Source organism: Carassius gibelio, chromosome B16 (assembly GCF_023724105.1).
Source record: "Carassius gibelio isolate Cgi1373 ecotype wild population from Czech Republic chromosome B16, carGib1.2-hapl.c, whole genome shotgun sequence".
Lineage (NCBI taxonomy): Eukaryota > Metazoa > Chordata > Actinopteri > Cypriniformes > Cyprinidae > Carassius > Carassius gibelio.
Window position 1 is genome coordinate 14,116,593 of NC_068411.1, and position 12,424 is coordinate 14,129,016.

At 34.7% G+C, this 12,424-nt stretch overlaps 2 protein-coding genes across 2 annotated transcripts; both read left to right on the forward strand.

Annotated features, from left to right (window-relative positions):
• The first annotated feature begins 2,550 nt into the window (after nucleotides 1-2,550).
• LOC127974283 (stathmin-2-like) lies at nucleotides 2,551-9,190 on the forward strand. Its single transcript, XM_052577468.1, has 5 exons — nucleotides 2,551-2,744; nucleotides 4,895-4,990; nucleotides 6,112-6,287; nucleotides 6,478-6,669; nucleotides 7,444-9,190. Exons 1-5 carry the CDS (start codon nucleotides 2,726-2,728, stop codon nucleotides 7,501-7,503), a joined length of 543 nt encoding a protein of 180 aa, XP_052433428.1. The 5' UTR covers nucleotides 2,551-2,725; the 3' UTR covers nucleotides 7,504-9,190.
• A 2,205-nt stretch (nucleotides 9,191-11,395) lies between these two features.
• Nucleotides 11,396-12,410, forward strand: LOC127975146 (fatty acid-binding protein, adipocyte). Its single transcript, XM_052578969.1, has 4 exons — nucleotides 11,396-11,560; nucleotides 11,713-11,888; nucleotides 11,994-12,095; nucleotides 12,258-12,410. The coding sequence occupies exons 1-4, from the start codon at nucleotides 11,488-11,490 to the stop codon at nucleotides 12,309-12,311; spliced, it is 405 nt and encodes a 134-aa protein (XP_052434929.1). The 5' UTR covers nucleotides 11,396-11,487; the 3' UTR covers nucleotides 12,312-12,410.
• The last annotated feature ends 14 nt before the right edge of the window (nucleotides 12,411-12,424 follow it).

Here is a 12,424-nt window from a genome sequence, read left to right on the forward strand (position 1 = left end):
CTCTTCACCTTGCCTTTAACTGCGTTTGTAGAAGGCACTGCAGCCAGACCGATATACACAACACAGACCGGAAGTTAACTTAGGTCAAGGCGCGTGCGCCCGATGAAACCGTCTATAAGAAACTGAAAAAAGCACAAATGTCAGGGTATGACACAACTTCTCCAGGCCCCATAAATACCCTTAGATTCCAGAGCGTTAAAGGTGATTTTCTCAGTATTTAAATTTGTTTATTTTTCTTTTTTTTTGCACCTGCAGATTCCAGATTTTCAAATAGTTGCATCTCAGTCCTATATTGTTCTATCCTAACAAACCATATATATATATATATATATATATATATATATATATGTATGTATAGCTAATTTGCCCTTCATGACAACTGTGAGTGCAGTGAATTTTTTATAAATCATCCATTTAAATTATATTAGGCCTTAAAGTTCTGCATAATTAAAGGCGTGGCCACTTGAGTGACAGATTGATTGCCGCTGCTTTCACTGATGTTGAGATAGGTGGGCGTGGTTTCAACAACCGGCTCCCACCTTTTTGCCAATTTCGATTATCTGGGAGTGACGCTGCCAAGATGGAGACGGCCACCTCCGCCCACTTCTGGCTTCAAAACCGCTTTTCAGAAACCTATGGGTGACGTCACAGACACTACGTCCATGTTTTTATACAGTCTATGGTTACATCACTTAATCACCAACACATCCACTGCAATGAACTGGTTTAATTAGACTGACTAACGATGGAGTTGTTTCTTACAAACACAGCTTTTCACTTCACAGGGTGTTTTGTGATTGATTGGAGCCGTGTGGATTACTTTGTGATTACGTGTGGATTATTGTGATGTTTTTATCAACTTTTTGGATTATGACGGCACCCATTCACAGAATTTATGATAGTATGCATGTGACTTTCTTTTTTAAATGTGGTTTTGATATTTATGATTGTATTATCCGTTTTCATCAGATTATATAGTGTCATAATTGTAATATTACATGTTGTTGCATGATTTCCCACTTATAAAAATTTAACATTCCTTAAAATTGTGACACTCAAATAAAGAACATAATTTGCACACAAGTAAATAATCTCATTCCTTTATTTCAGTGTTTACACAAATTGCAATGTTGATTTAGCCTGGTAAAACCAAACTCTGCTACTTCACTTTGCTTCGTAGACAGACCGGAAGGGCGTAATTGACAAGTGTTTTCTTTCTCTTGGGGGGGGGCACTTGTCTGAAGTTTAAAATCATTGGTTCACCGTAAACCAATCCCATAACGTTTGGTTATGATGTGTGTTATGTGACGTCTCGGCCTTCTCGAACTTCCACTGTTAACACAGGAATGCTGCGAAAACAAAACCATCGAGCAAAATACATGGCAGTACACAATCACAATTATCGCCTTGCTGGACTTTGGCCTCCCCAGTTTCTTGCTAACGATCGGTAACAGTTGATAAATTTAACCTTTCTCAAAACCTGTCGGCACTCGGGAGTAGGGCCACAACTTCACCATTCAGAATGTGAAACAAACACTCTTTTTGTTCGGGCTTCAGTTGGCAAATGCCGGGAATATTCTCCACAACAGAGCAAATATCATCCTGTGTCTCCGTGTCAGTTTTCAATTTCCCTAACCTAAACTACAATCCTAAATTCGGCACTTAGCGTCTACGTCATGGCTCTCAGCCCGCCCTCTATTTGTTGATTGGCCGGCTGTTTTGGAGCTGGGGAAAACTGAAAACTGAACTGATATTGAGCTGAAGTACGAAGTCTGACGTAGTCAGGCTAATGTTAATTGCTTTCACCAATCTAAACTATTCAAGTCTGTAACTAAAACAAATATGAGAAAATTTGCTCAAGTACATCTCTCTTAAACCAACATTTGGCTTGTCCTTACAGTGAGTGACAGCCTAATAAAGAAATAAGTTGATGGTACCCATTGACTACCATAGTTCCCCCCCCCCCCCCCCCCATTCAAAAGATACATTAACTGTCTGGCTGCCAACATTCTTCAAAATATCTTCTTTTGTACTCAACAGAAGAACGAAACTAATACAACTTGAGGGTGAGTAAAGGGTGATAGAATTTACATTTTTGGGTGAACTATCCCTTTAAATCTGCATCCATGTTACCCGTTATGGCGTATTTAGTTTATAAACGACAAATTGTCTATTCAATGTTTATTTAAGGTTTAGACAATTACAAAATGACACCAATCATAATTGCAAACATTTGGGTTGTGAAAACTGCACCTAGTTAGCATTTAGGCTATATGCATGTAGTTTAACCTCTCTAGATTGGGTTTCAGCATTTTTATAGAAGATCAAGCACACAATTTATCTGCCCATTCGTTGAAATAGAAAAAAAGAAAAAGTGAATTCAAGGCTCTATTTAGTTCCCTATTCATAGAAGTGTCCAGGTATTTTTTAACAAACCAATGCAATCATATATATGCCTTAAATATTTAAACTCACATTACGACGCTCGATTAGATTAGCTCCTTCCTCCTTTTCTCCACACGTCAGTGAGGTGAAGTGCAGCCGGTGGCCAATCTGCTGTTGCGCGGAGTGGATCAGAACCAGTCAGCCGCTCCCATTCCTCACATCCCTCCGCGCTCCTCATTGTGCTCTGCTGACTCAGTGCCTTAAGCATCATCCGCTCTCAACGCCACTGGCACAAACCTCGACCAGTGTGGAAAATAACACGGATTCAAGAAGGGACAACATGGCCAAAACAGCTATCGGTAGGTGCTGCGCATTTTTCCACTTGTCGCCTTAATCCATCGTTGCGTTTGTAAACGTGTAAACGTCTGTGCAAAGCGTTATAGCCTACCATGTCATTTTCAAGATATACGATGCTTCAAAATATATGCAATGCTATATTAATATATTTCTTATATTATGAATAGCATATAATATATATATATATATATATATATATATATATATATATATATATATATATATATATATACACACACACACACACACACACACACACACACAAGTAAATGCGAATAGAATCTGCGTTATTGGAGGCACTCTACGATGGTAGATTTCGCGTTTTTTCTAATTAATGTAGTATAAAGCCAAAACAAAATGGATGACATTACTATTATGAATTAGAATAAATATTATAGGTACAATTGTCAGTAGTGGCATGTGTGTGTGATGATTGGCGATGGCGCACCTGCTCCTGCCGCCGCGCATCATAATGCAGAAAGACCGCACCCAAGAAAACAGCCCAGACAATCTAGCCATAAAATCCCCACGAATACCTCCTCAAGGAGCATTTCCCTCTAAAACTCATATTTAACCAGCGATTCTTGCTTTATGTGTACTAATTAGACGATTGGAGGCGCTTTTTGCTGTGGATGTCATCGTCCTTGGTTTATAGACACGAAGTCTGAATGCTGGCATCACTGACAACAAGCTGACAGATTATTATTCACACTCCATTTTATTTTTAATTAACCTTTTTATGCATTCGAGAAACCAGCTAATAAGGCTCATGTGAGATACAGCACACAGGCCTAACTAATTCATCACATGCACTGTTTTAATTAAACAACATTAATGCTTTGAGTCATTTAAAATCGATTAAGAATACAATTTCAAATTTATTCTGGTTTTTCCCCAATAGTGAAACCCACCGTTTTATCGTGGAGTCATTTCAGGACTAGATGGCATGGGCGGATTTCACTGTTATTTTTTATTTATTTATTTTCTGACTTTGTGTAGCCTGCAAAATTGCTGAAGCTGTAAAGTCACCTTTCCGAATCTAGCGTGGGCTTGTCCTGTCAGGGTCTATTGATCAGTGTGAGGCTCCTGACCTGTGGCCCGGTTGTTGATATTGATAAGAATAGCAGAGGAGTTGCAGGAGGCCAAACGGACGCAGACTGGGAGAGCGGCCAGCCCTGCAGCAGTGGGACGCTGCTGGCCTTTGCAGCACCGGACACACAAGTATTGACACTGTGTGGACACCAGTAGGTGACCCTGGCAAGAAAAAGGTGTAATTTGAACATTGGAAGCATGGGATTTCTGTCTCCTCTTAGCATATAACTAACTGATGGCTATCAAGCTTGCATAATTGTTTTTATTTTATTTAGTCACATGTGTTTAGTGTGTCCTAGTCTGCCTGGTGTCTGACAGTAATTCTTTAGCTAATGGGCTGTTAGATGTTCTTGTAATCTGTAAAACGCTACAGAGGGCAGGAAATGGGAAGTGTCATTAGCGTGCCTCCTGCATTTTTCATGAGTCTGCAAGCTGTAGAAAAGTCTTTCCGTAGACTCCATTTGTGCCAGTTTTTATGTTAATATGAGTTTTCCAGGGATTTGCCTTGCTGTGTTCCAGCTGGTTTATTATGTTATGCGTTTCATTTGTCATGCACTGAGGAAAACAATACACTCATTTTTCAAAGTTGGAAGTAAAAGATTTGAAATTAATATTTCAGTCTTTCAGCTTTAATATTCCACAGTGTGAAATTTTGCGGTTCTGAGTAATAATTGGTTCAAACTAAATCATACATTTTTTTTTTCAGTGTATAGTGGTCGTGCTGGGAAATTCCCTACATTTTAATCATGTGCACTTAATTTCTACAGATATTTAACTATTTAAATCATTTTTTTTCCATTGTTCACTGCTGTAATGAAAATCATAGTCTTTTAAAATGAGCTAATGTTTCTAAAGTAGCAGAGCTGCTTTCACTCAGTTGAAGCATCATAGAGACAGACGATGAGAGATGAGGAGTATAAACTGAAGTGGAGGGTATGTTATAGGCCCCCGTTGAATCCTCTGAAGAGCTGTAGAGACCGGGCAATAAGCTCCGGCCTGTAAACGTATGTGTAGTGGGTGTGTGTACGACTAACAAGGGGCCAATTATGTGTTGTTCCAGCATACAAGGAGAAGATGAAGGAGCTGTCCATGCTCTCGCTCATCTGCTCCTGCTTCAGCCCACAGACACGCAACAACCTTGTCTGTGAGTTTGAAGGTAAGTGAGAGAAGCTGCAGAAAAAAACTATATTCAAAATCAGAGGTGCTGTAACTGATATTTTATCTAATTAATATGTTGTTACGTAATAAATTAAATTAATAAAAAAAATGTATATAATAAATATAAATACATAGGGCTTAAACAAAAGAACACATTTTAAATGTTGATCATCTTATCTTTTTTCTTTTATTGATCATACTTTTAAAAATATAAAAACTGATTGAATTGATTGATTGAAAAAAAAAAAAAAAAAAAATATATATATATATATATATATATATATATATATATATATATATATATATATATATATATATATATATATATGGAAGCCAATATCTGCTACAGTCAAAACTGAGATGAAAAAAAAATTCTGATATACAAAGCTGTAATTATGACATTAAATGTCAAATAGTGATACAATTTTTCTTTGAGAAAGTCAAAATAATTGCATACTAAGTCATAATTATGAGATAGAATTGCTATTATGAGTCTAAATTATTAAATGAAAAGTTATAATAATGACATAAAAATAGACTTTTCTGATTTTAAATCATGTCATAATTATAACTTCGTATGCCATAATTATGACATTTTATGTGAATATCAACTTTTTATTACAATAATTCCAAAAACATAAAAAAAATGTTGATCATGTAGAATATTGATTAATAATGCTGTTACATTTTATGAAAACATGTAAATGATATATGGAAGCCCAATTTTTGCCATACACAAGAAAAAATATCATGATTTGGCAAACTATAATCGTGACATAAAGAGTCAAAATTAAACCAAAATGTAAAATATATATATAAAAAAATAAAATCTATAACTAAATAAAAGTCTAAATTATAACACAAGTGATATTATGACATACTGGGTCATAATTAAGATAAATATCAAATTAAGTCAGTAAGATCAAATTGCGAGCAAGTTTATAAGAAGTCATAATTATGACATGTCATCAGTATGACATTATTTAGATATTTTTCTCATAACTATGACTTAGTATCGAACTTTTTTTATCTAACAACTATGACTTTTTATGCCATAATTATGATGTACTAAAGCATTTTATTAAGCAAGGTTAATTGGCATGGGTCGTTGTCTTGTAGATATGGAAGTAAAGCCAATAAACAAAAGGGCCTCGGGCCAGGCCTTCGAGGTGATTCTGAAACCTCCCTCACCCGTGACAGACGTGGCCCACAGCATCACCTCTCCTCCAAAGAAGAGGGATATGTCACTGGAGGACATCCAGAAGAAGCTGGAGGCTGCTGAGAACCGCAGGAGGGTCAGTGGGACTGAATGAATCGAAGCTTAATAGCTGTAACTTTACAGCTTACAATTTTATTACCACAGACAAATGTACATGAATCAATCAATACTGGTCAACATTAGAATCCATTTAACCTTGAGGAATTGTATTCCCTTCCACGCCTTTATGTTCGGATGCTAATGCATATAATGACTTTCCTCAACAGTCCCAGGAAGCTCATGTGCTCAAAGTTCTGGCTGAGAAACGTGAGCACGAGAGGGATGTGCTGCTCAAAGCCATGGAGGAAAACAGCAACTTCAGCAAGATGGCAGAGGAAAAGCTCATTCTGAAGATGGAGCAGAACAAGGAAAACCGTGAGGCCCAACTGGCAGCTATGATAGAACGCCTGCATGAGAAGGTGAGCTAAACACTTTTCATAATATTTATATTTATTAAAAGACAATTGAAATAAACATTGAGTAAAAATTGTTTAAATATAATATAATTCATTTATTTATTTCAATTAGTCAATGATATATATACATATATATATATATATATTCAAAATAAACTAAAGTTTAAAACATTATAAATTAAAAATTGAGTAATTGAGTAAATATTTTATAATTCAATTATTTATTTAATTATTTAATTTATAAGTAAATTTATATATGTATATATATATATATTCAAAATATAGTTTAGTTTTTCATTATTTATAAAATGTAATTATTATTTAATATTAATTTTTTCATTAAAATTTTTAGAAATATTATTACATTAGCTTTATTAATCAAATTATATGACGTGCCAATTAGATATTGTGAAAAACATTACATAGACATGACAAAAATAAATATTTTGATTTCGCATTGAATAAATAATATATAATTTTATATTTTAATTGTGAAACGAATGTGAAATGATACTCTAAATATGAAATTAAAACCACCAGTAGGTGGCGTCAAGTCTTAATGTATGAGTCATTCAGTCAGCTGATTCATTCAAACAGCTGATTCATTCAGGAACGTCTTTATGAATAGGTGAATCATTGGTTGTCTCAATTCGTTCAAAAACATAAACACCATTAGTTAGGTACTTGGATAGGCAGTAATTATTTTCAAATATCAGTTTCAAATGAATAATCAGAATTGTGATGTGTGTGATCCTATGTTTGTTTTGATCCCGTCAGGAGCGACATGCTGCAATTGTTCGCAGGAACAAGGAGCTGAGGGAAGAACTAATAGCGTGAAGTTATTCTCCTCCTCATACCCTTCATCAGCAAACCCGTCATCCTATCCTGCTCACACACACACACACACACACACACACACATAACCACTGGTAAACACCAGTCAGAACAACTAGTGTCACACTCGTATACAGTTTGAACGGTCTTGCTTGATTTCATTATGGAAGCCCGTTTCTGCCACTAAATAAAAAATAAAAAAAAGGTAACTGCGACTTTTTATCTCGCAATTCTGACTTTAGAACTCAAAATTCTTAGAAAATTGTGTGATATGAATTGAAGAAAAAAAGTCCGAAATGCAGTTATATATCTCGTAATTTTACCTTTATAACTCGCGGTTTTTACTTTATAAAACTTGTTATAAAGTCAAAATTGCAAGTTATGAACTCGTAATTCGGAGAAAGAATTGTGAAATATAAAAGTCGCAATTACCTAGTTTTATTTTTTATTCATTGGCGGAAAGCGGCTTCCATATTACATAGAGTAATAGGAAGACACAAGTATTATTTTGTAAATACATCTTTTTTTATCTCTCACTCTATCGCTTTCTCTCTATCTATCTTTCTGTCTATCAGATTGAATGATTACAAATCCCCACGACACGTTATGTTGATTCTCCTTTTATTATCATCTGTCGATTTCTCAGTTGTTTTGGTTGAGGCACGTCAGGTTTGATCATGTGAAAGGTTTTTGATGTCGTGAGTAAGCTGCCCGCTTACGTTTATAGTGTTAAATGATGTGAAGTTTGGTGTAATTGTGAAGAATGCAAAAAGCTTCAGTGCTCAGGCCCCAGATTTCCATTTTAAAAACGCAAACCTACCCAGACTCATGAATATATAGTGCACTTACATTTATATACAGCATGATCAAGACATTTTCCTGAACAAATAGCTTGAAATATGAGTACTGAAACAAATAAAAACATGTTAATAGTGTTTCATTTGTAAGCAAAAATGTATTTTTAGTTTCTTTGCATATTATCCTTCCATAAAATGAAATATAACTCTCTTGAAATGTTACGCACATCTGCATGTCGATCTCTTTTGTTGGCTGATGTTTGGAAAACACTGCACCCTTTCTGGACCCTTTGGACAAGAGTCTAGACAGCTTGACATAGCCTGCGTTATATTACAAAGGAAAAGGAAAAAAAATAAGCAGCCGATTCTTACCCTGTTGCTCCCTATGAGCGAGGTTTTCTTTTCGTTGACCTGCCCCGTTCCTCTTCATTGATTCAGGCCTTCGGCACTCAAGGCTGATGTAGTAGACATCTTCATTAGTGCAGCGGTGTAATAAAGGGAGTCGTATATCTCTGAATGTTCTGGCATCTGCCTGGCTTGATAAAATAGGTAACATCTTTACCAGCTGAATGTATCCTCATATACTCCCCACTACAGCTTTTGACGTGTGACTTTTCTATTTGTTTGTTTTCGTGCGACTGGAGTAAGTGTGTGTATGTGTGTGTGTGTGTGTCCACATTAGGTTGACCGAGAATTTGTGTCCTATCTCTCTGGAAGTGAAGTAATGCGGAATATGCACTGAATGATAATGATTTTACTTGGATTTGTTTTTCATATCACTGTCTCCTCTATAAATATGCTTGAAGTGTCTTCGGCTGCCGAAATTGTCTTTTCCCCCTCTCATTTCTGTGTGTGCAAAATTTGGTGAAAATAAAGGTTTGGGGTTCTGTGAACATGGTGTACTCTGTTTTTTTTATGAAGCTTCTGTCAATGCAGATGATAGTAAACCTATTATAACACATGGGCTAAGTTTATTAACATAATTTCTTCTTCTTAATTATTTGTTTCATTTAATTATTTGGGTGCTATGGCGATGTAACATTGGGTTTCTTTTCTCTTCAAACATCTTAATTTTACACACAAGAATATTTGTTTGTGTGTGTGTTTGTGTATTCTTTTTGCAAGATTACACCAGTTGCAGTGAAGAATAATGTCTATTTAAGAAACAGTTTCAACAAAATATGCTTGCTATTAACAGTTAAGACTATTCCTTTGTATTACTTCAAGATGGTGTAAAGCAAAGAAATTAATTCCAAGTCACCCACTCAAATCTCCTCTTGCCAATTCACTTCTCAGCAAACAGAGAAAAGAATAAATTAATACCATAAAACAAAGTTCTCAGTATAAAATAGTGTCATATATATATATATATATATATATATATATATATATATATATATATATATATATATATATATATATATATATATATATATATATATATATATATATATATTCATTAATTTATTCATTAATACAAATTCAAATATATAACATTTTCATAGCTTTAAATCACACATTTGATTTAAAATAATGATACACTACATTTTGATGACTATTTTTCTTACTTTAAATATAATACAAAGATAGATGTATATCTGTTTTGTCACTTGTCATATTGTCATTCTATTATAAATACTCTTTATATATTTATAGATGTATTTTTATTTAACTAGTAATTTTAAAATTATACATAATTTTAGTAGGATAAAAAAAGTAAGTAAATAAACAAATAAATAAGCTTTTGATAGGAATGTTCTCTTTATTTTCTGTCAGACTGTCCGCACGGACTCTATCTGCTCCATCTGTCTCAGCAGCTTCCAGCCCGTGGGAAAATATGTGCGAGGCAGTAGTTGATTCAGCGCTGCTAGTGCAGCAGAACAAGCAATAAAATAATCAGCCTCTGCAAGAAGCCTCTTAATGCTCTTTTTTCTTCTATTTCCTCTCTCTCTACAAATTCTTTAAACTAATTATGGTTCCATTGAGTGCAAATATTTGCATCTAAAGACCTTTGTGCAATATTGTAGGCCTACTCCATTATGGTTTCATTTAGTATTTCCTGTCGCAGATTACCACACACACACACACACACAAAAACACAAATGTTTATATATATATATATATATATATATATATATATAAAATGATGATGCGACCACGATGAGCTGGGGCTTTGTTATCCATGAAGATCAGGCTTGTGTTGCTCATGCAGAGGGATAATAACTGGATTCATGATGTTATTCAGGTAGTATTGCCATTCACAAGGTGTAGGGTAGTTCTAGTTTTCATCTTAGCTAATGATAACTGGCTAGCTAACTAGCTACCTGATGGTAACTTGAGGTCATTTTTAAATATAAAATCAAAATATTTAATTTGATTATAAAATGTATAATAAAATATTCTCAGACTGACTATAGGATTGTGAGTTATGACTCTGTTTTTATACAGTCTTTGGTTTATGACTGAAGATATTTGGATTGTTGTTGCTTGTGATGACAGGGACAGCTAAATACCAAATATTAAGTTATTATTTATGTCAGTGAAATCACATCCAGTTCTGATCCTAAGTGATTTAAAACAGAAACGAATGACCTTCATGTCTGATTATGCTCTTTAATGTCGGGACTGCTGCTGTAGATTTGCTTTACTATTAATCATCAGCAGATGGCGCCGTTTTCTGCACTAAACTTGGACAGCGAAAAAAAAAGAAGCGTGGGTTTGCTGTGCTTAGAAAAATGCTACTAGTTTATGGGCTGATTAAGTGCAGATTCAAACAGAAAATAAATTATTAATACCCATTAAGAACAAAGATTCAATTTAGCATCTGAAGTATTTCATCTCAAAACTAGATGGACGTTCTTACGTCAACAAAACTCCACTCAAGATGTCAAGTTAAACGTATTGTTATTATTATTTGCACAATCAACATTTTACTATATGGTTTGTGTTTTTATCTAATCTAATATTCAAAAATTGATCTATCAAGCCCTTGCCTTTTAAAATCTTTTAACCAATCAAATTCTCAAGTATCACAGCGATTCTTCTGATTGGCCAGTGAGCGGAGATTCTTATCCTTGCACTCTTTAAATCTGCCTCTGTTCTGCACTGAGCCTTTGTAATACTTTTTATACACATTAAACAAAAAATATTCTGTTTGTTTTTTTATTAAATACTGAATATAGCAATAACAATGGTCGAGCAGTTTGTTGGTAAATGGAAAATGACTTCAAGTGACAATTTTGATGAATACATGAAGGCTGTAGGTAAGATATATAAATTTGTTTTATTATTATGTTTACTACTAACGTCAGGAGGAAGCTTTATGTCCAGCTGTAGGCCTATTAGTTCACCTGTTGTAATAGCAGTAATGCCTGTTGATTATCTGTTTTACAAGCAAATCTGTATTTGGACACAGGTGCTGGTTTTGCTTCTAGGCAAATGGCTAACCTAGCAAAACCCAGTCTGTCGATTGCTGTGAATGAGCAGGGCTTCATCTCTATGAAAGCTGTCACTACCTTCAAGACCCTGGAAATCAAATTCAAATTAGATGAAGAATTTGACGAGACAACAGCAGATGACAGGAAAGTCAGGGTAAGGATTATATACTTTTCTATTTTACAAAGTGTATGTGCGTGTGTGGAAAGTAGTTTATTATTTTTGAGCATAATTGTGTCTGTTTATATTCATTCTCTTTAGACTACTTTGAGCCTTGAAGATGGCAAACTTATTCAAAAGCAGACCTGGGAGGGGAAGACCACAATAATCGAAAGAGAGATTCAAGACTCCAAAATGATAGCGGTATGTGTACAGGCCATCTGCACAATATTAAAACAAATGCTTCATTTACCTACATGTTTCAAAATGAATGAATTTAACCTGAAACATCAGCTTTGATTAGGCTTTTGGGTGTTGCATCCATTGTTTAGCATGCTCCTGATCTTTCTCTTTCTCTCTCTTCAGAAATGTGTCATGGATGATGTGGTCGCTATCAGGACATATGAGAAAGATGCATGATGAAAGATGCACAAACTCTGGGCTTTAAGACCAATTAAAGACCTCATTAGATTTTAATTTGGTTGACTTTGACTGATTTAATGTGGAATGTGAATTGCTTTGTTGCAATATAT

Bases quoted from the DNA above. Each gene is read 5' to 3' on its own strand.
- LOC127975146 (XM_052578969.1), top strand. From the start codon at position 11,488: ATGGTCGAGCAGTTTGTTGGTAAATGGAAAATGACTTCAAGTGACAAT. The intron at 11,889-11,993 runs GTAAGGATTATA...CATTCTCTTTAG, and splicing joins CAGATGACAGGAAAGTCAGG to ACTACTTTGAGCCTTGAAGA. The intron at 12,096-12,257 runs GTATGTGTACAG...CTCTCTCTTCAG, and splicing joins AAGACTCCAAAATGATAGCG to AAATGTGTCATGGATGATGT.
- LOC127974283 (XM_052577468.1), top strand. The intron at 4,991-6,111 runs GTAAGTGAGAGA...GTTGTCTTGTAG, and splicing joins CCTTGTCTGTGAGTTTGAAG to ATATGGAAGTAAAGCCAATA. The intron at 6,288-6,477 runs GTCAGTGGGACT...TTTCCTCAACAG, and splicing joins CTGCTGAGAACCGCAGGAGG to TCCCAGGAAGCTCATGTGCT.